The 25571-nt window shown below is 51.3% G+C and overlaps 1 protein-coding gene across 1 annotated transcript in view; it reads right to left on the minus strand.

Annotated features, from left to right (window-relative positions):
• Positions 1–5548: 5548 nt before the first annotated feature.
• The window catches only part of NPAS1 (neuronal PAS domain protein 1), a 73306-nt gene continuing 53283 nt past the window's right edge, over positions 5549–25571 (minus strand). Inside the window, exons 5-11 of the mRNA XM_077840294.1 lie at positions 24534–24726; positions 22766–22881; positions 21829–22025; positions 21203–21309; positions 17220–17367; positions 10630–10736; positions 5549–6907 (exon numbers count right to left, since the gene is read on the minus strand). Of these exons, the coding sequence (XP_077696420.1) occupies positions 5643–6907; positions 10630–10736; positions 17220–17367; positions 21203–21309; positions 21829–22025; positions 22766–22881; positions 24534–24726 (2133 nt within the window). The 3' untranslated portion in view covers positions 5549–5642. The remainder of the gene's footprint in view (positions 6908–10629; positions 10737–17219; positions 17368–21202; positions 21310–21828; positions 22026–22765; positions 22882–24533; positions 24727–25571) is intronic.

A 25571-nucleotide genomic window follows, 5' to 3' on the forward strand; every position in this document is an offset into this window, starting at 1 on the left:
GGGCTGGTTATGTTGGCTTTAGGGTCAGAATCTCCGGGCACTGCGATGCAAGCATTTTTCCAACACAACACTAGGGATAGCAGCTTTTACAAGCATTTTTCCAACACAGCACTAGGGATAGCAGCTTTTACAAAGTGCTCTAAAACTCCCAGCCAAAAAATGCAAAGGATGTGCAAATAATTAGGTGTGAGGCTTTTTGTAGTGTCCTGACATCCCTCCAACAAAATCCTCTTACTTTGTAGGAATACCAGAGGACAATATTAGTCTGTGAATTAGGAAGTCTTGCAGTTGGTATCCTAGCACCTCCTGTGTGGGGAGTAAATACTAAGAGGATCTTATGGAATTATTCCAGCTTTACACTATTTGATAGAGCAGAATTTGGTCCCGTCTCTCGGCCTCCAGGAAATGATGCTCATGAAAGCCGGGTGATAAAGACACGTTGGCTATTTTTCAAACCAGAGGTGGCAACCCATTGATTTAAAGCTCTCTGGGCAATGCATAGTTCGCAGAGGCAACGTCCTCAGGGGTTGTGTACTGGAAATGACTCCGCTCCATGCATTAGTAATTGATGTAAATGACCTTCAGAGCATTTGGCATTACGGGCTTCTGGAAGGTGAGGAGTTGAGCAGATGGAATGTGTTAATCACAGTTTTCTTAACTAATGCAAAACGTACCTGGACCATTTTCCCCTGCTGCAGCCTCTGTGGTGTACTTAATCTGCTTTGCACTGCTGTAGCATCTCTCCTGAGGGTTTTAGTGTCTTGCTGATATCTCCATCTGACCTGCTGCTTTTGCCTGGCCTTTCTAATGACGATTAGCTCTCTTCCCTTTCTGAGGCATCTGCCGTTTTTCCTTATTAGTTGTCCACCTATTTAAAATATACTGTAAACTTTTTGGGGCAGGGACTTGTCTGTTAAAGCACCATGCAGGCATGTTGTGTGTGTTGTGAATAAATCATATAGGACTGTCAGTTTGGCACATTTCACTAATAACTGTTGTGAAAACTTTTTTCTCCAGTTTATAAACTCTGTCCTGTTTCCCTACGGTATCTGCTGCTTGGCTCATTTGGCAAGCACCTTTTGAAATACCCAAGAGGTACAATGCCCAAGAGACTAGATGAGCCCTATAACTACCCTGGGCTTTGCAAACGCTGCCAGTCCTCATTATTTTGAAGCAATTTCTACGAGAATCTTTCTGATAACCTTCTGATAGCTGCTTTCCATGATGGATACAGCAGCTGGCCCAGTAAAGTTTGTAGAAGTTTACATTAACTTATCACGTAAAATCTCTTCTTTTCCCTTTGAGTTTGAGTGAAACACTGATGTACTTGAGCAAGATGAAGCAATGTCGGATGGTTATTCATGAAGCATGGTCTAGTGCCTGGAGCAAGGGATTAAGTCAAGAATCCTCGGTTATGTTTTCAGCTCTGGGAAGGAGTATGGCCTAGTGCTAAGTGTAAGGGATGTGTTTGCTTTGGTATTCCTGGGTTTTATCCCCTGCTCTGACACTGGCTGGGTCTGTGGCCAAGTCAGTTTCCTCATCTGAAAGGGAGAATATTTACCCAGATCTAAAGAAGAAAACTGCAGTCAAATATTGAAGCTTCTAAGCATATGATTGAATGTGAAACATTACTGACTAATAATTTTATTTCTTTTAAATGCCATGTATGCATGAAAGCTAATGACAAAGGAGGGTGTAAGCAGTAAGAGATGGAGCAAGAACGGAACAGAAAATGCAAAGAGCAGTGGAAGGGTCTCCTGCTCTCTTCCCTGGACCCAAAAATAAAAGCCCCCTCATGTAACTTACCTCAGAAGAGCTGCTGAGTCCAGGGCTATGGCTCTGAATGTCTTGTTTTAATGCATTGTCCAGCTGCATTTCCTGTGAGAGGGATTAAAGTAGGGACCATCCATCTGCCCAATTCCTGTCAGTCTGAAACCTTTCCAGGTATTCTTAAGCACAGCTTTGGAAAGTCTGACAGAGTGAGTTTTGCTGTCGTGAAAATCATTTCACTTCTTTAAATCTGCTAGCAAATAGCCATCAGATCCAGTCATCATTGAAAATACACTGGGTGCTTCTTCACAGATCATGTGCTGTTGACTGACAGCTTCTGGGCCTCTGCTAGAGAGGCAGGGATAGACGTGTGTATGAATTCCCTGGTACCAAACTGAAACCTACTCCCCAATTTAAGGCATGTTTGCAAGCAAATGGCCTGATTTTCAGAGGTGCCATGCACCCACAACTCCCATTAAGACTGGCAACAGTTGTGGCTGCCAGCACCTTTGACAATCAAATCCTTGGCTATTCACAGTGGGTTTCCATCCCCGCCCCAAGCCCTGTCTTGCTGGGAGCTGTTCATACTGCTCACCTGACATGTTCTGCTGCTGTTCCATGGCATTTCATTCATTTCATGGTTTCTTCTCATGAAACCAAAAGGGGAGAAACAAGTTGATTCCTTTTTTTTTTTTAATTTTATTTTCATTGAAATCCTGGACCGCAGAAAGCAGCCGCAATGACAACACCCAGTCAACGATGGAAGCTACCTTCATCGGACGAATGGGAATGGAAAAATTAAAAAAACACACAGAGATCCTTTAGCAAAAGTTACAGAAAAAGAACATGGCATATAAGCACTACTGGTTGGGGTTGGGTTTTGTTTAACAGAATTATACAAATCTCTTTTTTTTTTTTTTAAATAAGTGCTAAAAGTCATGACATCGGTTTACCTTTTTAAGTGCAGCCGATGGAGTTCTCTTTGCCTCCTTTTGTTCTCCTAGCTTGCGGGAAGGAAGGGGTTCAGAGGTGGCTCTGGCACCCCCCTGAGGGCTTATTTTTGTTGGATCATTCAGCTGAAGGGCTGTGTTTGCAGGGGGAGCGGGTGGATTGCTTGGAAGAGGCTCTGTCGTACAATGCCAGCCTTTCAAACTAGTCATTGGTTCAAATCCAGCCCAGCGTGACCGTGAACACTGCTCGCTGGTGTGCGGTGATCTGGGAAATTAGTTGATCTTAATTTAGTTCCTAGTTGGCCCCGCAGCAGTTCCCCCTCTTGGCAATCTCAGCGCAAAAGCCATGGATTGAACAGACCACAGAAATGGAACTTCTCATCCCTAGTGGGTGGGCTTACCATGACAGGGGTCAGTTGGCAGGGCTGTCATTCCAACAGCTCTAAATACACATCAAGGAATAAGGGACTACAGTAAATCAGTGTCGCTTCCAATGACTTTGCTGAATGACAGCCCAGATCTATAAAGGCATTTAGGCACCTGAATCTCTGATTCGGGCACCATCCCAATCCACAACCCCCCCACCCCACCCCTGCTCGGCATAACTGGTTAGTTGCCTAAACATGGTGCCTAAATCTTCCCTGGGTACCCAAGTTTCTGCCTCTGGGCATATGCACAATGCCTCATTCAAGGCATCTGGGTGTCTATCTCATGCCTAGGCCCTAGCATGATCTACACACCTGAGGAAGATAGGCCTTTGCTTGCGAGTCTTGAGCCGGTGGCCATGCTCCGAGCACACCTATATACTTGGGTCCTATTCAAATCTGGCCAGAGAAGAAGGAGATGCTGCCCACTTTATAACTTTTAACTCGGTGGTTGGAGCACTCACCGGAGGTGTGGGAGACCAGGGTTCAATTCCCCTCTCTCCCAGATGATGAGAGAGGATTTAAACGGGGGTCTCCCATCTTTCAGGTGTGCCCTAACCAATGGGATATTCTGATGTCAGGCTCTCAGATTCTCCGGTTGAAGTTGTTCCCCTTTGGATAAAGAAATAGAGGAATCAGGGGGACTGAACTGTGGGTGGAAGCCCTAACCACAGATGACCATCTTTCTTACACACTCTGGTCGAATGACCATTTAAGCATTTATCGAGTATCTTAAGCAACATTTGACAGGGAGGTGAGTGCAAATGCTCTTGCTGTAGCTTAAAAGCAAATGCAATTTGTGGCTGTGTGGGCTGGATTTCAGCTGAGCATAGCTAGTGTTTGAAGCCACTGGAAGCTGGGGAGAGGGCTCACTCCCTCTTAGGAAAAAGGCCCTGCCATGAAAATGATGGTAATGAGAAGAACAGGAACTCTCCAGCCAAGCCGCTAGAGCAACCTGGAAACCCTTTTCTTTGCATCCAGCTTCCATTCATCCTTCCTTGAATAGGAGAAAAACACTCAGTGGAGTTGGGGGAGAAGCCTCTCTTTTTTTTTTTTTTTTAACCAATTCCCCCTCCTTCTAGGGAGGAATAAAAGGAAGTTTGCTGCTGGCACAGAGCAGGGTAGCAGAAGGCCTGGCTGAAGAACATAAGAACAGCCATACTGGGTCAGACCAAAGGTCCATCTAGCCCAGTGTCCTGTCTTCTGACAGCAGCCAGTGCCAGGTGTCCCAGAGGGAAGGAACAGAAGAGGCAATCACCAACTGATCCATCCCCTGTCGCCCACTCCGAAAGATCAAAGCACTCTCTTTATTTTGTTGTTAATCTGCAAGGAAAAGCACTTAAGCATAGTTAGCCCTTACAGAGCGCTGGGCCAAACTGCTCGGTGGGTCAGAAAACAGGCATAAGTGGCAAATTAGTCTGACCTGCAGTTATATGTGGCTGGGACACGACTGAAACTTACAAGCCGAAGAGGCCAACAGGGCTGGGAGGGGTAAGAGAAGCAGCCACCTGGAGCTGGTAAGATAAAGAGGAGGTGATGAGGGATGGGCGCATTGTCTTACACATTAAAGCAGCTATGGAGAGGGTGTAAGTCACCTCATTTTGCCTTCCCCACTGATCAGAATAAGCAACTCACTTTGCTACTCATGCCCTCCCTGCTGCATTTACCCCACAGATTTTTACGGAAGCTGCATCCATTTGCTCCAATTTACATTGCTCTCTTGGTGTCTTGGCTTCCCCAAATCCTGTTCTGCTCTCGGTTACCATGGAATCACTCCAGATTTTACCCCCGTGTAACAGAAGAGGAACAGAATCTGGCCCCCAGTTTCAACAATGGGGATGATATTTAGCTCCATAATAAGTGTCTGGCAGTAAGGATTGATTAACGTTTATACAGCATTTTGAAGCTGGAAAAGTACGAGGGGCCAGATCCTCTACTGCTGTAAATCAGCCTTGCTCCTTTTTTTGATGGAAATCGGGTCACGTCATGAGCGCAAAGCGTCCTTTCTTCCCATGCACCATTATGCAATAATGGGAGAAAAGGCAAAGAGGGGAAGGAAGCTCATCCTGCTTTTAAAGATATAAATCAGGAAGGGGGGAGGGGTGAGCTGATGCTTGCTGTGATTCTGGCTCTTCCACAAAGGGTAGCTGATTTTTAAAAAGTGCAGATTCTGTTTTCTGGTGTAAATCTGGAGTAACTCATGGACCTGCTTTGGATTTACACCAGCGTAACAGGAGCATCTGGCCCAGAAGGATAAAGCTATGAATCAGGGAGCAGAATACTGATTTGTGCTGTGATTTAGTTGTGGGGCGGGGGAATGAGACATGAGGATTGATTCCAGAATAAAGATTTTTCCCTGCTGAAACATCCAGCAGCTCCTGTGGTCGCGAGCCCCCGAGATGAGTTTCAAAGGAGCACGGACTTCAGCGCAGAGCTCAGTGCAGAGTCAGTTCGGGGTGGCGTATCTAACGAGACGCCTTCAGGGCAGCTGCTTGGCTTAGTCCTCTTTGCGCTCTGTGGCTGACAGGCTGTGGATGCCGCCGCTGGCCATGGAGAAGGGCAGCGTAGAGAACAAGGATTCGGCAGCTGTGAAAACGCCCCCCGCGGCGCCCGAAATCTGCGCCAAACCGGTGGCACTGGCTGAGTTCCCGAACGGCGCCACCATGTTGAGCCGCTGGATGTGGTGGTACATGAGTTCCATGGAGGCCTTGGACTCCACGCTGCCGATGTCCATGAGGTTGATTGCATGGGAGGCAGGTAGCACATTGCCTGGCACAGCCAGGGTCACGTCAGCTGGGGCGTATCGGATAGTGCTGGTGGTGTAGAGGCTCTGGGAGCCGGTGGTGCTGGCGATGCCGTGGTGCCCGCCAAGCTGGTGCACCAGCGGGAGGACCACGTTCCCGGCGTGGAACCGCTGGAGCGCCTCCATCTCGCCAGGATAGACCAGGGGGGCGAAGGGCGTCGAAGTGGCCCTTTCCTCGCACGGTGAGCCCGAGAGCGGGGGGGAGAGCGTTTCAGCTGAGGGGGCCGGCAGCATAGCCCGGGGAGATGTGCTGAAGGGGGCCTTGGCCAGGCCTCCGCTGCTGTCCATCTCGGGAGGGGTGAGGACCGAGTCCGGGATGGAGACGTACAAGTGGGAAGTGGCTTGCCTCAGAATGGGCTTCTCCAGGCTAAGTGCTTTGCTCACAGTGTAGGGGGGTCCCTCGTGGAGGGCATCCCGGGCAGAGGGGTAGGTCCACAGGGCAGCCTTGTCGTACTTGGGAGCCTGGCTCTGCTCTGTCTTAATGCTAAGCGCTGCGCTGGTTTTCGGTGGGTAGCTCCTCTGGGTCTGGATGACGGAGGCGAACTCCGATGTGCAAGGCTGGCTCGGCCCCGCGTTCCTCCCTGCCGCCATATTGTACCCGTTCACCCTCCTCTCCAGCGCCACCGGCTGGGGCGGGAGATCAGGTTCCTCCTCGCTGCCGCTGTCCGACTCCTCAGTGCTGACGAGCGAGGCCTCCCGGGGGGGGCTCTCCGGCTGGAACTCCAGCTTGATCCGTTTGCTCCGGGGCCCCCTGCGCCTGCTCTCGGCGTCGCTCGCCCCAGCGCCTTCCGACACGTCCTCATCCTTGTAGCTCATTTCCGGGCTGCTGGCGTCGTTCTCCGCCATGGAGCAACGGGCCCCGTCATCCGGGGTGCTCCGGGAGTAACCTTTGGCCAAGGCCCCAGCCGCTTTGGGCAGAAACTGGTTCCCCTGCTTGTGTTCCGGCCCATGGTCGCTCTCTGGAAGGGAAGAAGAGAAGGTGATTCAGGAGCAGCCTACTCAGCAAGGGATCTGGACGGAGGTTGTTAAACTCCACCTAGCTGCTTTCTGCCAGCAGGCGATGGGTTTATTTTATCTAACAAAATATTTTTCCAGCGAGACACCTAATGGGAGGTTACATCCCATTTTATAGCTGCTTCCTACCTGCAGAGCAGCTAATGATCACAACCTCATGACATGCACAAACCAGCGATGCAAAGTCAACACGGCATGTTTCCTCTTAGACTGTCCCCCTCCTGCCAGGTCGGATCTGATTCTCAGCCTTATGGCCAAAGAGGAGAGGACAAAGATTAGCTCCCTTAATAAGTTTGTGCTTTTCTTCCATCTGAATATTACAACTCCGGTTCAGCGCCATAGTGCTGACCACCTCTGCTATACCGACGGAGAAACCAAGATGCTGAGCAGCGCCCGAGGTCACACTGTACCAGAACCAGGAATAGAACCCGGGCGACACAATGCACAGGGCTGTGCGCTAATCACTAGCCCAACCTGCCTGTCTCCAGGGTTGTCTATAGCTTCAGTGCAATAGGATTCCTTCATGCTCTGGGCTGGTTAAGGGCCCAAACTTGGATCCTCTCTATAGGGCAATACATTGGAGATGGGGAAATGCTGTTTGGGTCCCATCTATTTCATTCGTCACCAAGGGCCAGTGCTGGTTTCTTCTCTACATGTAGAGCTGGTCAGAAAATGGATATTTTCCATGGATTTTTTTAAAATTAAAAACAACTAGATTTGGAAGGATTTGGTTTTTGTCGGTAAATGCTTATTTCACCATTTTCACATGCAAACCAATGAAATAATATTTCCATTGATAATAATAGAAATGTACAGATAGGCAAAGTAAGAAAAATGCTACCAGGGAACTTATTACAGTTTGATTTAAGGCTCCTTAGCATATTTTGACATGGGGTTTAACAGACATAACGCTTTAATGTTTTGAATTTCAATGGGTCCTGTCAATAAATAGTTGTCTGACACCCCGTAGTTTCTCGCAATGTTGAAAATTTAAATTGATAAATTTTAAAAATGCTTAAAATAAACATTAATAGGGGTTGAAATTATAAAACTTGAATTCTGCCAAGCCTAAAAACAACACAGTACATTATTTTGTCTAAGTTTTCTACAGCACATTTCATTTTTTTTCCCATCAGATTTGAATACCAAAAAAATTTCATCTGGACAAAAAAATCTATTTGGAAATGCTGCCACTGTGCATCATGGAAATTGTACTTTGAGTGCCTCCTGCTTCTACGCTCTATTGGCCAGGCTCTCTGTTGGATGACATTTCCCACGATGCCTCTGGGTCTTGCCTCTTGCAGAAGGGCGATCGTGCACCATGGGAGTCCTTAGCTGTGGGGCATCATGGGAGACGTGGTCTGGCCAGGGATCCCAGCCCATACAGGAGAATGGGGACACAAGACAACCACACTACAACTCCTATGAGGCTCTGTGGTAGCATATCCAAATCAAAATACTTCCGGTTTTGGATGAACTAGTTTGTTTTTCCCATGCAAAATGTACGTTTTCCACAGGACACAGGCACTCAGCGTGAAAAATCTGGTTTCCACAAAAACCCAATTTTTCATCTGAAAACTGTTTTGATGGGAAACTTTCGACCAATTTAATACTATCTTCTGGTGTAGTCACACCCTGCCACTAGGCCGTGGGCCAACCCTCTACTCGGTCATTGTAGCTCTGCCTGCTCTGGATTTCGCATATGTAACCAGGCTTTGCAGGTTGCTGTCTGAAGTAAGATGCACAGGGTTCCGTACTCACGTAACTACAGTAACACATGGGGAGGGAGAGAGGCTGGGCTGGATTGGAGAGATGTTTAGGTTGGGGTGTGTCTATGGTCAGCTTTTAAGGAAGCAACGGTAGGTGCTGACTAACATGGTCTCAACTGGTTCCCCATGCTCCCCCATTCATCTGTCCCCATCTGATGTCTCCTGTCTTATAGTGGGACCGTCAGCTCTTTGGGGCTGTCTTTGTACAGCACCTACCACGGTGGGGCGCTGGCATGTGACTGGGGCTACCATAATACACCTAATCGCAATCAACTAGCACAATGGGGTTCTCGTCTCTGGCTGGGGCTCCTAGGCGCTACCATAATACACTTAAGAATAATACTGGAGGATTTTAGCAACTGGTGAGCGTGAAAGGCAAGAGTTGGGTATCTTTCAAGTAGGCCAGCCGGAAGGGGGTCCTTGGTGGTTGCTGGGAGAGTGGTGATGACCGAGTAGGACCCTGGCACACCGTACATTGGCACAGGCGTAGGGGTCTGATACACTGACCTGGCTTCCAGTGCACCATGAGGAGGAGGGTGCGTGGAATTCATTATGACTAGGGCAAACCTGATGTTTCCCGCAGCTTTAGCCCTGTGATCCTTTGGGACTCCAGAGAGCCTACCATGGCGCTGTCAGATTTGAAAGCTAGAAGTGGGGGCTGAGAAGAGGTAGTTAGAAAGGGATAGTGGGAGCCAGGTCTCCTGGGTTCTGGTCTCTCCTGTGGGGACAATAGATCCTTATGTCCCAGGAGGTTGCATTAATTAATGCCTGTAAAGTGCTTTGAGATCCTCAAATGAAAAGCAGTTGAGAGGGGTGAAGTATGCTCCTCTGTTGTGCATGCTGCTACCTGGGAGGTTGTCAAAGGGAGCCTGGCAAGAGACGAACACTAGTACTGAGTGTTTGTGAGGGGCAGGAATTTACCTGCAGATCCAAAGTTTCTACCGTCCCTGGAAATCCGCCTCCCCGACACACACACGATCTGACCCTCTAGCAAAGGACTGCCACACTATGCTATCTCAGAGCATGACCCTATGATATAATTTATCATATGCCAAGAGAGGTTAATTAAGATGAGGCTGTGTCTGGAGTGAAATTAACGATGCTTTGCCCTGCTGTGGCATCCTTCCCCGGAGGATCTTAAAGCACCTTACAAGCATTCAGTCAAAAAGCCCCATGATACTTGCCCCTGTAATGGGTAGGAGAGATGATGTATTTCAACCCTCCCTGAAATGCAGCTACCTCTGGGGTGGGGTGCAGCGGCCTGTTAAAAGCCATAGAACAGGCAAGGAAGTGAACATGAACCCCCCGTGTATTTGAAATTGCAGAAGGATTAGGGGAAGCTGATAGTTCTTGCCCAAACTGGAATTTGGCCAGGACACAGGGGGTTAACGTGTGTGAATCACTGGAGCTCTGCGGCAGTCAGAGCTTGGCTGATTTATGCCAGCTGAGGAGATGCCCTCAGGTTGCTGATGAAAATGATCCTTAATGATCATGAAGTCAGGGCTTACTTTTTGCCCCTTATCTGCAAGCCCAAATCTCCCACAACCACAGCGGAATGCCCTCTGGGGTCATGACTTAGAAGAAGGGAGAGCACTCCTTTTTGAATAGCTCCCCACCCCCTGCATGACTGTACCTCCCAGAGCCGCAATGGGGCTAGAAATGGCTTAGAAAAAAGAGCCCCCTGCCCCCCCCCCCCGGCTCACCTAGAGAGATGGGGCTGGGACTGCCAGTCTGGGGCATTCATAGATTGTAAGGCCTGAAGGGACCACTGTGATCATCTAGTGTGACCTCCCTGTGTGACACAGGCCAGAGAACTCCCCTGAGTTAATTCCTTCATGGTGGGTATATTGGCAAAGCCAAAGCTAAAATACCCATCAGAGCGCAGCAGTGAGCTTTACCTTTGAAGTCGGGTTCCAAGTCGGACACGTCGGAGGCATCGGTCTGTCGGGCTGGAATCCCAGGCAGCTGGAAGATGTCCAGGGCCGTGTTCTTACACTCGGGTTTGCTAAAAGGGTTTGGCAAAAGTAAATCAGAGAAACAACAGATCAGGTTGTTCCCTCCATGGATGGGATTTCTGTAGCACAAGCTTAGGTGCCGAGGGAGGCAGTATGGGCTAGTGATTAGAGCAGGGAACTAAGAGCCAACACTCCTGGGTTTGAATTCAAGGTCTGGAAGGGCAGTGGTTAGAGCACAGTGGGATGATTGGGATTCAGGACACCTGGGTTCTATCCCCAGCTCTGGGAGCAGAGTGTGGTCTAGTGGTTAGAGCAGAGAGGGGCTGGGAGTCGGGACTCCTGGGTTCTATTTCACTTCGGGAGTGAATTCAGCTAAATCGAATTAAGTCCATTTTAATTCTGGATAGGAGCACCCACGGAGGGGTTTAGTTCAGTTCAACTAATCCATTTTAAAAGTGAATTCAGACTAAACTTTCCTGAAACTAGGTCTACACTAGAAACTGCACAGCGGTACACCTGTAGTAAATCCTCCTTGCCAAGAGGCGGTAGCTGGAAGAAGTCTTCCATCAATCTAGTGCTTTGGGTTTGGGTCAACTTAACTGTGTCTCTCGGGGTGTGAATTTTTCACGTTCCTGAGTGATGTAGCTGAGTCGATCTAACCGTCTAGTGTAGACCAGCTCTGAGTGTCTCTGTACAGACAAGCCTGTAGGCACCTAGGAGATTTAGGTGCCCATGGGCTTAGGCGCCACCTTTGAAAATGTCAGCGGCATCTAAAAGGTGGACTTAGGTGTCTAAGTAACTTGCCAGGGTCACAGGCAGTTTGTGAGGGAGCTGAGAATTTAACCTAGGTCTCCTGTGGCCCAGTCTAGTACTCCTATCCCCCAAGCCATCCTAGAAAGGGCCTCCCAAAGGAGACAGAGCAGTGTGTGCTGATCCTTGGTAAACTGCTAAGCCTGCTGGGAGGCCATGAAATTAAACCAACTGAGCCCTAACAAAAGAACCGAAGAAGGAAAACTTGATTTCAAGCTGACACAGCCAGCCACCTGCAGGCTGGTCTCTGCAAAACAACTCCACTAGGGCTATCGCCTTATTGTCCAAGAACAAACAAGGACAGATTGGAAATCGCAAGCTCTCTCTTTTAGAAAACAGCCAGCTTTGGGGTTTCATTGTTTATGGACGGGCAGAGTTGGCTCCGATTCAAATGAGCCGTCCCCTGCAAACGGCTCTTCCAGAGCTCGGAGTGGGGAGGAAGGGGAAAAGCACAGGGCCAAGTTCTCCCCTGATGTAACACCCATAGCGTCACGGTGCAGCCGTGTAACTCCCTTGAGGTAGATTGTGCTACACCAGGAGTGAAATTGGCCCACCCTCCTCCATGTTTCTATCAGCTTGACTCCAAGGATCCCAAAGCACTTTATTAACAATAATTACGCCAGAAGCCCTACAAGGTAGCCATGACAACCCCCCATCATCTTACAGAAGGTGAAACAGGACATATGCTATTCTAAGCATTAGGCTTCCCCTCGCTCTAAGCTGAGAGGCGAACCCAGGAGTCCTGGTCCCCTTCTCTAGCCACTTCCTGCTATAGAGAACTAATCACTGGGTTGCACTGTCCTCCCAGGGTTAGCCATAGAACCCAGGAGTCCTGAGTCCCCCAGACCCTCTCTGTAAATCACAGTCCCATCCCATATAACTATATAGAGAGTAACCACTAGCTGGTCTCCCTTCCCATCTAGCCCAGCCAGGGCGCATGACTGGGGAGGCTGGCAGAGGCTAGCGACAGGGGAGCGCCCCCGAGAGCGACCTGCTGACAGTGGGCTCGGTCTGGATTGGGATGGGGAGGGTCCCCCTTGCCGCCCCTCATCATTCATCACGTGCTGCTTCCCAGAGAAAAGAAAGTAAATAAGTTTCCATTCCGGCAAGGCTGAGAGAAAGTTAATTAGTCTCTGTAATTACAGCACTAATTAACTAAAATACTAATCACCCTGACAAATCATACACTGGTATCTGTAATTACTTACAGGATTAGCATAATAATAGCTCCTTTTGCTTTAGCGGGGGGAAAAAAAACAGCCATTAATAACCATCTGTTGTAGTCATTCATATATTAATTTATTTTAGATATAAAAAAAAAAACCCCTCTCCTCGCCAGAGAAAGTGTGTCATTCTGGAGTCGCTTTAATGGTGCAGGAGGGGGAGACACTCCAGACTAGTGGCGATTTTTTGCAGTGCCACACCCATCCTGCGACGTTTGCTCAGAGCCGTTTTCTGACGCTACGGAGGCCAGTGACCAAAATTCTCCAAAGCCAGAAGGGACCATTGTGATCATCTAGTCCAGGGGTTCTCAAACTGGGGGTCGGGACCCCCTCCGGGGGTCATGAGGTTATTACATGGGGGGTTGCGAGCGATCAGCCTCCACCCCAAACCCCGCTTTGCCTCCAGCATTTAGAATGGTGTTAAATATATAAACTAGTGTTTAATTGATGGGGAGGGGGGGTCGCACTCAGAGGCTTGCTACGTGAAAGGGGTCACCAGTACACAAGTTTGAGAACCACTGATCTAGTCTGACCCCTGTTGCATAACCCAGGCCAGAGAACAGCCCCCAAATCATTCCTAGGGCAGTGCTTTTTAAAAAACATCCCGTCTTGATTTAAAAATGGTCCGTGATGGCGAATCCACCCCGACCCGGGGTGAGTTGTTCCGCGGGTTAATTGCTTTCGCTGTTAAAAATGTACATCTTCTTTTGCGCCTGAAGTGGTCTAGCGTCAAGGTCAGGGGCCACATCCGGGTGCCTCTCGGCGCTGAAGGGACAGCCGCCTTGTGCAGCGAAATGGCACGCCAAGCTAACCTGAGGGGCGGCCCCCGATGAAGGGATATTTACGGCCAGATCCATTGCTTGGGCCTGGTGCAAAGGCCCAGGTGTCACAGCAGCCAGGGCACTAGACTATGGCTGTATCCACACGCCAGCGGGGAGTGCTGATCAAGGTCGCACACTAAAAATAGCAGCATGGTTGGAGCAGTTTGGGCAGTCGAGCAGGCTTGTACGAGGGTGGCTGGCCCACCCCACTGCCTGAGCCACTCTGGCTCTGCTGCTGTTTGGACTGAGCTGGCTCGTGTCTGCCCACCCATGCGGGGAATCACAGAATCATAGAATACCAGGGTTGGAAGGGACCTCAGGAGGTATCTAGTCCAACCCCCTGCTCAAAGCAGGACCTAGTCCCCAACTAAGTCATCCCAGCCAGGGCTTTGTCAAGCCTGACCTTAAAAACCTCTACGGAAGGAGATTCCACCACTTCCCTAGGGAACCCATTCCAGTGCTTCACCACCCTCCTAGTGAAAAAGTTTTTCCTAATATCCAACCTCCCCCACTGCAACTTTAGACCATTACTCCTCATTCTGTCGTCTGCCACCACTGAGAACTGTCTAGATCCATCCTCTTTGGAACCCCCTGTATCCACTGTACCCCCTGTAGGTAGTTGAAAGCAGCTATCAAATCCCCCCTCATTGTTCTCTTCTGCAGACTAAATAATCCCAGTTCCCTCAGCCTCTCCTCATAAGTCACGTGTTCCAGTCCCCTAATCATTTCTGTTGCCCTCCGCTGGACTCTTTCCAATTTTTCCACATCCTTCTTGTAGTGTGGGGGCCCAAACTGGACACAGTACTGCAGATGAGGCCTCACCAATGCTGAATAGAGGGGAACGATCACGTCCCTCGATCTGCTGGCAATGCTCCTACTTATACAGCCCAAAATGCCATTGGCCTTCTTCCAGCTGCTCTGTAGACATACTGTGTCAGGAGACCTAGGTTCTAGTCCTAGGTCTGCAGGGTGAGCCTGGACAAGTCACTTCGTATCCTGGATCCTCCCACAGAAATCAGTGGAAATTAGGTCCCCTAAATGCCTTTGAGGATCTGGGGCTTGCCTCTGTTTCCCCCCCCTCCCCCCACTATCTTTTACTGTGGGTTTGTGAAGCTCTCAGCACAGGTTAGGGGCTCTGGGTGGGGAATGGGGTCTAGTGTTTAGAGCAGAGGGGGCTGGGAGTCAGGACTCCTGGATTCTAGTCCCAAAGCAGGGAGGGGAGTGGTATCTAGTGGTTAGAGCAGGGAGGCTGGGCGCCAGGACTCCTGCGTTCTGTTCCCAACTCAGGGAGAGGAGTGGTGTCTAGTGGTTAGAACAGAAGGGAGTTGGGAGTCAGGACTCTTGGGTTCTAGTCCCAGGTCAGGGAGGGGAGTGATATCTAGTGGTTAGAGCAGAGGGGTCTGGGAATCAGGCCTCCAAGGTTCCATGTCCTTCTCTGTTGTGGCATGTCGCATGTCATTTCCTCTCCCTGTGCCTCCATTTCCCCGTGTGATCTCAACCAGGGATTCTAAGTGCTACTATAGATGACTGTATTTAGGCACCCGACTCCTTTGATTTCAATGCGAGTTAGACTCCGAAACACCTTTGAGGGCTTCTGTTCCTATACCTGGGCAAACCGTTGCCTGGAATACATGAGCATGGGGCCCAGCAGAGACGCACAATCAGAGCAGGACTGTGGGCAATGCAGATTTCCCCCTGCAGCCCTAGCAGGGAGGTGGACAATAGAGATGGAAATGGCAGCTACCTGCTGGTCTCAGATCACATTTCCCAGGGTGTCTTCCATACTCTGCAGCTATAGAGAAATATTTTCTCAACAAATTACAGCCCTGCTGGAATGGGATGGGGGCAAAGGAGGTTTTCAATCAGGTTTGCTGCTTTTCTCAACATTTAATAGTCTGTGCAGCTAAAACAGGCTGGAGCTGGATCCTTGTCTACCAGGAACTGCTGTGATGAAGAGTATTAATCACTAAAACACTTACAAAGCGATCAGCCAGCCTGGCTGGATTTGATGGGCAAAGCACTAGACTAGGAGGCAGGACTCCTGGGTTCCGTTCCCAGCTTGAGGCGGTAGCATAGTCTAGAGATTAGAGCAAGGGTGAGGGGAGTGTGGTTAGAGCAGCGAGGGGGGCCTGTGGGGCAGAACTCCTGGGTTCTGTTCCCAACTCTGCCACAGTATGACTGTGGGCAAGTCACCACAAGACTCTGTGCCTCAGTTTACAATGAGGCTAGTAAATACTGCCCCCATTTCCATGGGGATTAGGAGGATAGGTCATTTACTGCCTATAGGGACCATCTCCTCCTATGTGTTTACAGAGCACCCAGCAATGTTCCCTCTAATTTTTTCCATCCATGTGGAGAATAAATGTTACGTGCACTGAGGTATGTGTGGATGTGCACCACCAGGAGAAACAAAAAAAACCTAGCGACAATATATATTTTTAAAAAGTTAAATAGGGATGATTACTCCAGCCAGGACAGGTTAGGCATTTTAGAACTCACTACTCAAAGAATTAAATGTAAGTGTAAGAGAAATACAAATGATGAAAGGCATAGACCAGTCAAAACACTAAAATAACACACTTGGAAAGAATAAAATTACAGAGAATATATGTGCATTGCAGGAAGTACCAAAAAATACCAACAACAACAATAATACAAGTATGGGTTGGGAGGTGAGTGTGACGCAGAGACAGTGTGTGCGTGACACAGTGTGTGTGACACAGTGCGTGTGTGTGTGTGACACAGAGACCGTGTGTGTGTGACACAGACACAATATGTGTGAGACAGTGTGTGACACAGACAGTGTGTGTGTGTGTCACAGAGACTCTGTGTGTGTGTGTGTGAGAGAGACACAGAGACAGCATGTGTGCTGTCTGCTGGGAAAGTTTCTGAGATGCCCTGCGCTGTCTCTTTAAGACACTCATTGAAAGCTCTCCTGCTCTGTCCTGAGCCCTGGTGTCTCCCCTGCTCCGCTCTGCGGAGATGGGGGTACATGGGCAGGGGGAGGGGGAGAGAGAGAGAGAGAGAGTGCGTGTGTGTGTAACAGACAGACAGATACTGTGTGAGCTGCTGCTGGAGAAATCTCAGAAACAGTGCACTGTCTCTTTAAGAAAGGCACTCAGCCACTCACCCTTCTCCACAGTAGCTCCGAGTTCTGAGTCCAGCTGTGTCCCCTCCGCCCTGCTCTATGGAGATGGGGTACAGGGGCTGGGTGGAGGGGGACACCCTGACATCAGCACCCCCCCGCACAGCCAACAGGATGGTCCTGGGAGCAGCTGCAGGACAGAGCAGCACGTGGAAGGAGGGGCACCTGGCTGTGCGGCATTTAATCTCTCCTGCCCAGCGCAGCTTACAGGGAACACAGCCCCGCACTGATCCTGCTTGGCTGCTCCCATAATCCAAACATTAGTTCATCATACAGTGCTTTGGGATCCTCCGACAGCCTGCGCACACAGCATTGCCCTCTCCTGGATGAACTCAGAACAGCTCACCTGGGTGTCCTAGACCCTACAAAGTCAGCAGTGAATGGGGATTGCCCCAGAGCTCAGCGGGTGACAGCTGCCTGAGCTTTTGGAGCAGGAGGGTCTGTGAATCTATCCCTATGGCCACAGCATGCAGAACAGCAACGCCCCTCTTCGGTAGCTTGCTGATTTGTAACAACACAACCATGTGCTCTCACCTGAGGATGTAATTGACCCAGACCATATTCTTCTCGCTGGGGTTCTTGATATTGACCGAGATGGTGGCACACGACTGAATCCACACAAAGCCCCCGTTCTTCTGCAGCCAGCGGTAATATCGGGTCACGACCTGGCCTTTTTTCAACACTAATTGAAAAAGAAGTTTGTCAGCTGAAGGCTGCCAGGCCCCACCCCTTCCCCTCTATCATGAGCACAGCGAGCCAAGAAAGGGGCTTTTACCCTCCCCACGATCCCAGGAAACGTATAGTCCCACTTATCACAGCCACGGCTTCTTAATGGTTTATCCAGCTTGTCATCATCTCGGATGTCTCTGTGGCCCCTTTCATCTCTCTCCAGTGCTGATGTCCCCAGTTCAAGCTGGAGGTTGATCAACTGGAGAGGGGTCAGAGAAGAGTCACGAGAATGATAAAAAAGATTGGAAAACCTGCCTGATAGTGAGATTCTCCAGGAGCTCAATCTGTGTAGGTTAACAAAGAGAAGGTCAAAGGGTTACTTGATCCCAGCCTATCAGTAACCATACGGGGAAAAATATCTGATCATGGGCTCTTCAGTCTAGCAGAGGAATGACTAACACAATCCAATGGCTGGAAGTGGAAGCTAGACAAATTCAGACTGGAAATAAGGTGTCAGTTTTTAACAGTGAGAGTAATTAACCATTGGTGCAATTGACCAAGGGCCACGGTGGATTCCCCATCACTGGCAAGTGTTCAGTGAAGACTGGACGTTTTTTATATAAGAGATCTGCGCTAGTTCAAACCGGAATTAATTCAGGGCATTCCTATGGCCCGTGTTAGACAGGAGGTCAGAGTAGACGACCAAATATGTTAAGGGCTGTTATAAAGAGGATGATGATCACTTGCTCTCCATGTGCACTGGAGATAGGACAAGACATAATGGGCTTAATCTGCAGCGAGGGAGATTTAGGTGAGATATCAGGACAAACGTTCGAACTCTCGGGGGAGTTAAGCTCTGGAACAGGCGTCCAAGGGAGGTTGTGGACTCCCCGTCGTTGGAGGTTTTTAAGACCAGTCTGTCAGGGCTGGTCTAAGTTTACTTGGTCCTGCCTCAGTGCAGGGGGCTGGACGTGATGACCTCTTGAGGTCCCTTCCAGCCCGACATTTCTATGATCACAGTGGTCCCTTCTGGCTTTTGAAGCTATCTGACTCCATAATACACGCCGGGGCCCGGCTCAAAGGTTTGACAGGTTAAGGGCTAGTTATGATTAATAACGGATTGCACCTTTCATCCAAAGCAGCTTTCATGCTGCATATAAAGGCCCGAGTCCAGCTGCTCCCTCTCTAAGGTGGGATGCAGCAGCTGTTTGAACATCTGCCCTGCAGTTTAGGCCAGGAAGCGTAGAAAGAATCCTGCGTCCAGTTGAAACTGGAGCAGGAGGGGAGTGGTTTAGGGAGCAGGGATTTAATCTCCAGGGTTGGGATCTCGCCTGGACAAGCAGGGGTTAAATGCTCGGATTCTGACAGGGATGTTCGGAGAATCTTTAATGGTCACAAGGGGTCAGGATCCAATTTGAAAGGTGGCAACGCCACCAGCAAGGCCAGCCCTGACTGCAAAGGGAGAGCACCCCCTAGTACCATGTTGGGGTCAGCACTGACTCAGAGGAGAGAGTGCCCCCTGCTGTGTCACTCATGGCAGCCCCAGCAGCACAGCGCCCCCTAGCACCGCACTGGGGCAACGGGGTCAGCGCTCCTTAAAGTTATCAGCCGCTTCCTACAACACTTTCCTACAGCACCGCACTGGGGCATTGAGGTCAGCATCAAGTGAGAGCAGCATGCTCCCTAACTTGCCATGAGCACTATTCCCGGTAGCGTCCTGAGTGATCCTGAGACGGCACCCATCCAAGAACTGAGCAAACCCAACACTCCTTAGCTTAGTAGGATTGCTATCAGCCCGCCTGCCCAGGGGCATAACCATTGCCTGCTAGTGCATCATTCAGACACACCACACGGACCAAATCCATCGCTGGAGACAAGGGGTTGCAATATTCCCCTAGGTCTCTTGCACCCCCTTGCTGATCCACAGCCCATTCCTGGGTGCCTGCTTGGACTTCTCCAAAGCCAGATCAGCACTGGGTAAGGAACTATCAACCCCTAGTTTAACATGGCACACGTTACATGGATTAAATCTGGCTAATTGATAGATCTCAAAATGTCACTGTAAACAGGAAACCCACATCCAACAGATGTCTTTCCAGTGAGGTCCCACAGGGATCAGTTCTTGGCCCTACACTATTTCACATTTTTATCACTGACCTGGAAGAAAACATGAAAATCACCACTGAAATGACACAAAAATTGGTGGAGTGGTAAATAACGAAGAGGCCAAGTCGCTGATACAGAGCGATCTGGATCACTTGGTAAACGGGGCACCAGCAAACACTATGTGTTTTAACATGGCTAAATGTCAATGGATACACCTGGGAACAAAGACTGTTGGCCGTCCTTACAGGATAGGGGAGTCTAGCCTTTGGAAGGAGTGGCTCCGAAAAACATTTGGATAATCAGCTGAACATGCAGTCGCAGTGCGACACTGGGGCCAAAAGATCTAATGCGAACCTGGGATGTATAAAAAAGGGGCATCTCAGATAGGAGCAGAGAGGTTATCTTATGTCTGTGTTTGGCAACGGTGCATCTGCTTCTGGAATCCTGTGTCCAGTTCTGGGGCCCACAGTTCAAGAAGGAGGCTGATAAATTGGAGAGGGGTCAAAGAAGAGCCACGAAAATGATTAAAAGATCTGAAAACCTGCCGTATAGTGATAAGACTCAAGGAGCTCAAGCTATTTAACTTAACAAAGAGAAGGTGAAGGGGTGACTTGATTCCAGCCTATCAGTATCTACCTGGGGGCTCTTCAGTCCGGCAGAGGAAGGTCTAACATGATCCAATGGCTGGAAATTGAAGCTAGACACATTCAGACTGGAAATACGGTGTCAAGTTTTAAATGAGTACTTAGCCATTGGGACAGTTTGCAGTTTACGAAGACCCTTGAGGCTCAGCAAGACTTGCCGGGGATTCAGCACATCAGGTCTGCTGGGGAAAGGACAGGTCTGATGGCACCTCTTGCTGGACAGACAGTGCCACGTGCCCGCCTGGAGGAAATCCAGCTATGGACAGAATGCATGCAGCACGGCTGGCCCCGTCGCCAGGGAGAGCACCCCATGCAGGAGGGACAATCAGGGAGGCAGGAACAGAACCCCTCTCAAAGCAAACCTGACATAGCCAGAGTTCAACAAGCAGCCACAGAGACAACTTGGTCTTTGGAGCTGCTCCCGACACTGGAGAGAAGCAGCTTAGACCCAGATCGGGGCAGGCAGCTTTACCCAAGCGGAACAAAAAGACGCAAATGACAAAGAGGTAGAGGGCAGGGGCGTCTCCTGCAGAGGCAGTGACGGGGGAGGAGAATCCATTGGCAGAGACAATTCAGCAAGTATCCCAGGAGAGGATGGGGACACAACTTTCCTTTGCACTAGGAACCCGGCGGCATCCCGCACGCAAGCACAACTTGCTGTGTGTCACAGTAGCACTAACTGAGAGCAGGGCACCATGTTGTGCTAGGGGCTGGACCCACACACCCAGGGAGAGACAGTCCCCACCCAGAAAAGCTGATGGTCGAAACAGACCAAGGAAGAATGAGTAACCTCATTGTACAGATGGGGGAAACTGAGGCACTGAGATTTTTTTTTTAAGTGACGCATGCTAGGGGATCTGTGGCACATCTGGGACACGAAGCTGGTCTCCTGGGTGCCCAGTGCCTCATTCCCACAGCACTTCCTGCCTCCAGCTGATGAATTTTACAAGCTATGAAATCCAGCAGAGAGCCCTGCCCGCTGGGTTCTGAACCGTCCCTTTATATGCCTATCCCCACCGACATGGCATGGACCCTTCACCCCAAAGAGAGGAAGAGCTGGGGCAAACCAAAGCAGGGGACCGTAACTAGGATGCTTACAGTCCAGGTGGCTCTGCCGGATTCCTTCCACATCCTCACCATGGATAAACTGGTAACAGCTTTTCCCTACCAGCTCCGAGGGGCACAGGTCCATATAATCGCTGATCCTGTGGGCGGAGGAGAGGCAGGGAGTTATAAAGGCAGGGAGAAGCAAAGCGAGATGGGAAAGGGTGGACCAGCTGAACGCCACTGTCCCCCGTCCCGGCATAGAAGGGGTGGCGACCTGGCATGCACCAGGATGCTATTGGATGGTAGGGGCCAGATCCCGAGTGTGGGTAAATTGGCGCAGCTCCACTGATTCCAGTTGACACTAGCTGGGGGGTCTGGCCCTATTGACTGTAAGATCCACGCCAGCTGGGGATCTGGCCCCATCAACGCCAATGGGGTGACGGTGGCTTCACACCAGTTGGGGCCTGAAACGGAACAGATCCCTTGTAGCGGGGCGAGAGAGAATCCCAGAATACAAGGCTGTATCAGGTATTAACCTGAGGCCAAAATAAAAGGCACAGGCCAGCTTTATCTGTGACACCCACTGCAATGACTCTAGATTCACCCCCGGGTGGCCGTGCGCAGAATCTGGCACCAACCGAGTCACTCCGGACCCAGCCCCCTGCCCCTGAACCCACCTGCTCTCACAGTACACGATCTGCAGGTCCATGTTGACCCGGAACACAAACATGTGACACTCGATGCGCACCTCGCTGAGCGTGGAAGGCGGCAACGTGTGGGCCAGGGCCACCAGCCCCAGGACGCGGCTGAGGACCGAATGGGCGTGGGAGAAGGACGGCAGGCGGGGGCGGAGACGGCCAGTGACATGAATCACCTGTGTGTGGTGGTGGGGAGCGGGGGGTCGGAGAGAAAGAGAGAGAGTTGTGTACGGGCGGGGAACATTTATCCACTGAGACAGCATCCCCGTGCCGTACCACTGACCGAGAGTCTGGGCCCCTAACGCCAAGGCCATGCCGGGAATGAGTCAAAGGGAGCTAGGGGTCAGAGAGAGCGGGATATGGGCAGTCATGCCTAGTGGTTAGAGCAGGAGTCAGCCAATCAGCAACCTACTCCAGACCAGCTGCCCTCGGGACCGGCTCTGCTGCAGGTCTTGATTCCTGACACAAGGTGCCTCGTGCTCGCGCCGATCCAGCGGCCACGGACTCCTGGATCCCTTTGAACTTTTGCTCCATTGCAGAGCTGCCAGCCACGGGGAGGGAAGGGGAGAGAAGGAAAGGCTGGCACCAACCATTCACAGCTTGGACCCTGGGCAGCAGAGCACAGCCTCAGCTGGGAGGAAGCATCAGGGGCAGGGCCTGCAGGGAGGTCTGAACAGGAGAAAATGACCCAGGCTCAGTAGAGGTGATCAGCTAGTGGGGAAGGAGGGAGGCTTTGGGCATTTGCATTGCAATTGATCCATCAGGTCTTTGGGAGCAAGGAGCTCAGATCTGATCACCCCCACACCATCAGCCTCACTAGGAAGACACTGGGGACGAGGTATGTGCCCCCGCAACACAAGGGTTTTGGCATTTAAGGCCACTACATGCAGCAGATCACTCCCTCAGGCCCCTTTACCTTGTAGCCAGAAGTCTTCACGTGCAGCCCTCTCTTGGTCAGGGTGGATTTCATACGGACGAAGAAGGATCGTTCCAGGGCGTCATGCTTGGGGGGCGCGTGGGAGCCGGCAGGATCTGAGACAGACACGGGGCGATCAGCGTCATGGTTCAGACACCCAGCCCCCCACACAGTGCGAGGGGGGCATGGCCATCCACCCGGGGCTCCGGCGAATCACCATAAGGGGCGTGGCCTTTGTCAGAGCGAGGCTGGCCCTCAAATAACTGAGGGAGGCTGGCCCTGGAGGCATGAGGCCTGAATCAAAAAGCAGGTGGCTTCCTGCGAGGATCAGGGAGGAACCTGTTTTCCTGCTGGGGCAAGGGCTGGGTCATCTTGTACGGCCTCTCAGGCGTCACTCCTGCAACCCGCTTATCCCGCGCTCCCTTGTGCCCCACTTCGGTGTGGCACTTGCCCCTGGCCCCCATCCCGATGACTGTCATCCACCCCACAAGGGGAGAGGCCCCAGCGTAAACCACTCCGCTGCTACATCTCTCGCCCAGCCCCCAGCCTTGGTCACCTCCTGGCTCTTATGCTGGGGACTCTTTGGTTTAACTGGCCCCATCGGATCATCTCCCCAATCTCGAAATAATCCACCAAGCCCCCAAACCCCCACATGCCCAACCCTGTGGGAACAGATCCCTTCGAAACCCAATTCCGCCAGCCCCCGCCAGGACCCCTGTATGCAAACACCTGCCAATCTATTGCAATTTTGGAGCAGCAGTTTTGCTAAGACCGTGTGCCCCTCAGCTCTGTGGCTTGCAATTCCCCACCCCCCTTAAGAATGGCACCCATGCCCAGCAGAACCCCCTCCCCCTCAGGAACACACGTCTCTCCCCCCCAACACCTGCACCAATCTGCACTCCCCCAGCAATGCAGAGGATGGGCCGCTGTCTGCTTTCCATCTAGGGAGGCAGAGCGCGCTCCAGGCTGAGCTTTATATCTCATTCTCTTTTACGCTCCTGCTTCGTATAAATCTTTTAAAGGTTCCCCAGATAAAAGCCAAGCAGACGGATATCAAATGAGATGGAAGGCGACTGAAGATTGCCTTTCATTTCTCGCCACCCACCAGTCTCCTGGATGCCGGCTCCCCCGCAAGACCCGGGTGGTTGTGGGTGTGCAGGGCAGGGACTGGGGGGATGGACACTGACAACCCCTGGGTGAAGGCGGCTGGCGGGGGCCAGGTGAGACTGAGGGAATAAGCAGCCAGCACAGAGTCTGGTCTCCTACCCCCCCCGGGGAAGCAGCTCACACATGAAGGTGACAAAGGGCTGGGAAATCCAAGGCTCAGGGAGCGGAGTGTGGGGGGGACAAAAGGAGGGGAAAGGGGTTGGGAAGAGAGAGAGAGAGAAGAGGAAAAGAAAGGAGGAAGAGAGAGGAAAGGGGAGAGAGGGACTGGGGAAAGGAGAAAGGAAGAGGGGGGAGGCAAAGGGAGAGAGGCTGGGGATTCCAGTGGTTAGAGCAGAGAGGGCAGGGTGTCAGGACTCCCGGGTTCCACCCCATGCTCTGGGACAGGAGGGGGGTCTAGTGGTTAGAGCAGGGTGGACTGAGAATCAGGACTCCTGCTTTCTATTCCTGGTGGGATGGGAGTGTGGTGTAGTGGTTAGAGCAGGGGGGGCTAGGCATTTGGGACTGCCAGGTTCTTGTCGCAGCTCTGGGGTAGAGGCAGAGGGTTGGGGGTATGGGATGGGTCCACAAGCTGTTTCTGGCCAAGCAAGAAAAGCTGCTTTACCGGGCTCAGAGGCCTCGTTCAGGGAGGAGGAGCAGGAGGAGGAAGAGCTGGCCCCAGTGAGGCCTGGAGGTTTCTGGCTCTCCGGCGGGGAGCCGACAGCATCGAAAGGCAGCTTGAGCCCCAGTTGCTCGGCGACCTCAGGGTGATCTCCAGGATGGATGTAGTCAAAGACGCTGCTGCCTGTCAGCTCCACCTAAAAGGCAACAGAGACGGGTGGGGGGAGTCAGAGCTGGGCTCCCCTGTTTGGGGAGAGAGAGAAGCTAGCTGGGGCCATTCCCCTCCGGGATCCCAGCACCTGGGACCACCCCCTTGCAGGACTCATGCCCGATGCACCTAACACCAAGCCAGCTGACAGACCCAACCAGCCCTTGGCCGTCACCTGGCACCTCCCCTCCCCACCTTTCTAAGCCAGGCCCTGGTGCTGCCCTTCCAGACAGCCATCAGAGAGGAGAGAGATCAGATTGTCTCTTTGTTCTGTGTCTGTACAGCCCCTAGCACAATGGTGGTCTGGTCATGACCGCGGCTCCTAGGCACTACCACTGTCTGAATAACAGGATCCAGCCACAGGGGCGAGGGAGGAGGGTGAACCCCGGCAAGGTCCCCTCGATCGGAACATGCTGTTGTATCACAGGCAGGCTTCTCCTCCCCTGGGCTGAGCGCTGGAAGGCTTGCCAGGGATGTAATTAAAAGCCCCAGCTAGCTGACTGGGAGACAGCCCCCCCTCCACCCCCCCGAGAGGGGGCAAATAACCTAACTAGTTAGCACAGTTGCCACCTTTCACATGGTGAATAAGCACCCCCCCCGACTTCCACAATAAGCCAAAAATCAAGCTCATCCTATTTCAAAACAAGCCACTCCCTAAGCACCCCAACACTCTATGTGACTAGATCCCGCCCCACAGCGTGCAGCCTGGGACTGTGGTGGGCCCGCTGTGCACCCCCTGACTCGCTCCCCTCCTTGCCCCTGCTTGCTGGTAGCCGATCCAAAAAAAGAAGAAGCCACAAGCTACAAGCCAAAAACTAGCCAACTAGCAACTCA

This window comes from Eretmochelys imbricata, chromosome 23, assembly GCF_965152235.1.
Source record: "Eretmochelys imbricata isolate rEreImb1 chromosome 23, rEreImb1.hap1, whole genome shotgun sequence".
NCBI classification, from domain to species: domain Eukaryota; kingdom Metazoa; phylum Chordata; order Testudines; family Cheloniidae; genus Eretmochelys; species Eretmochelys imbricata.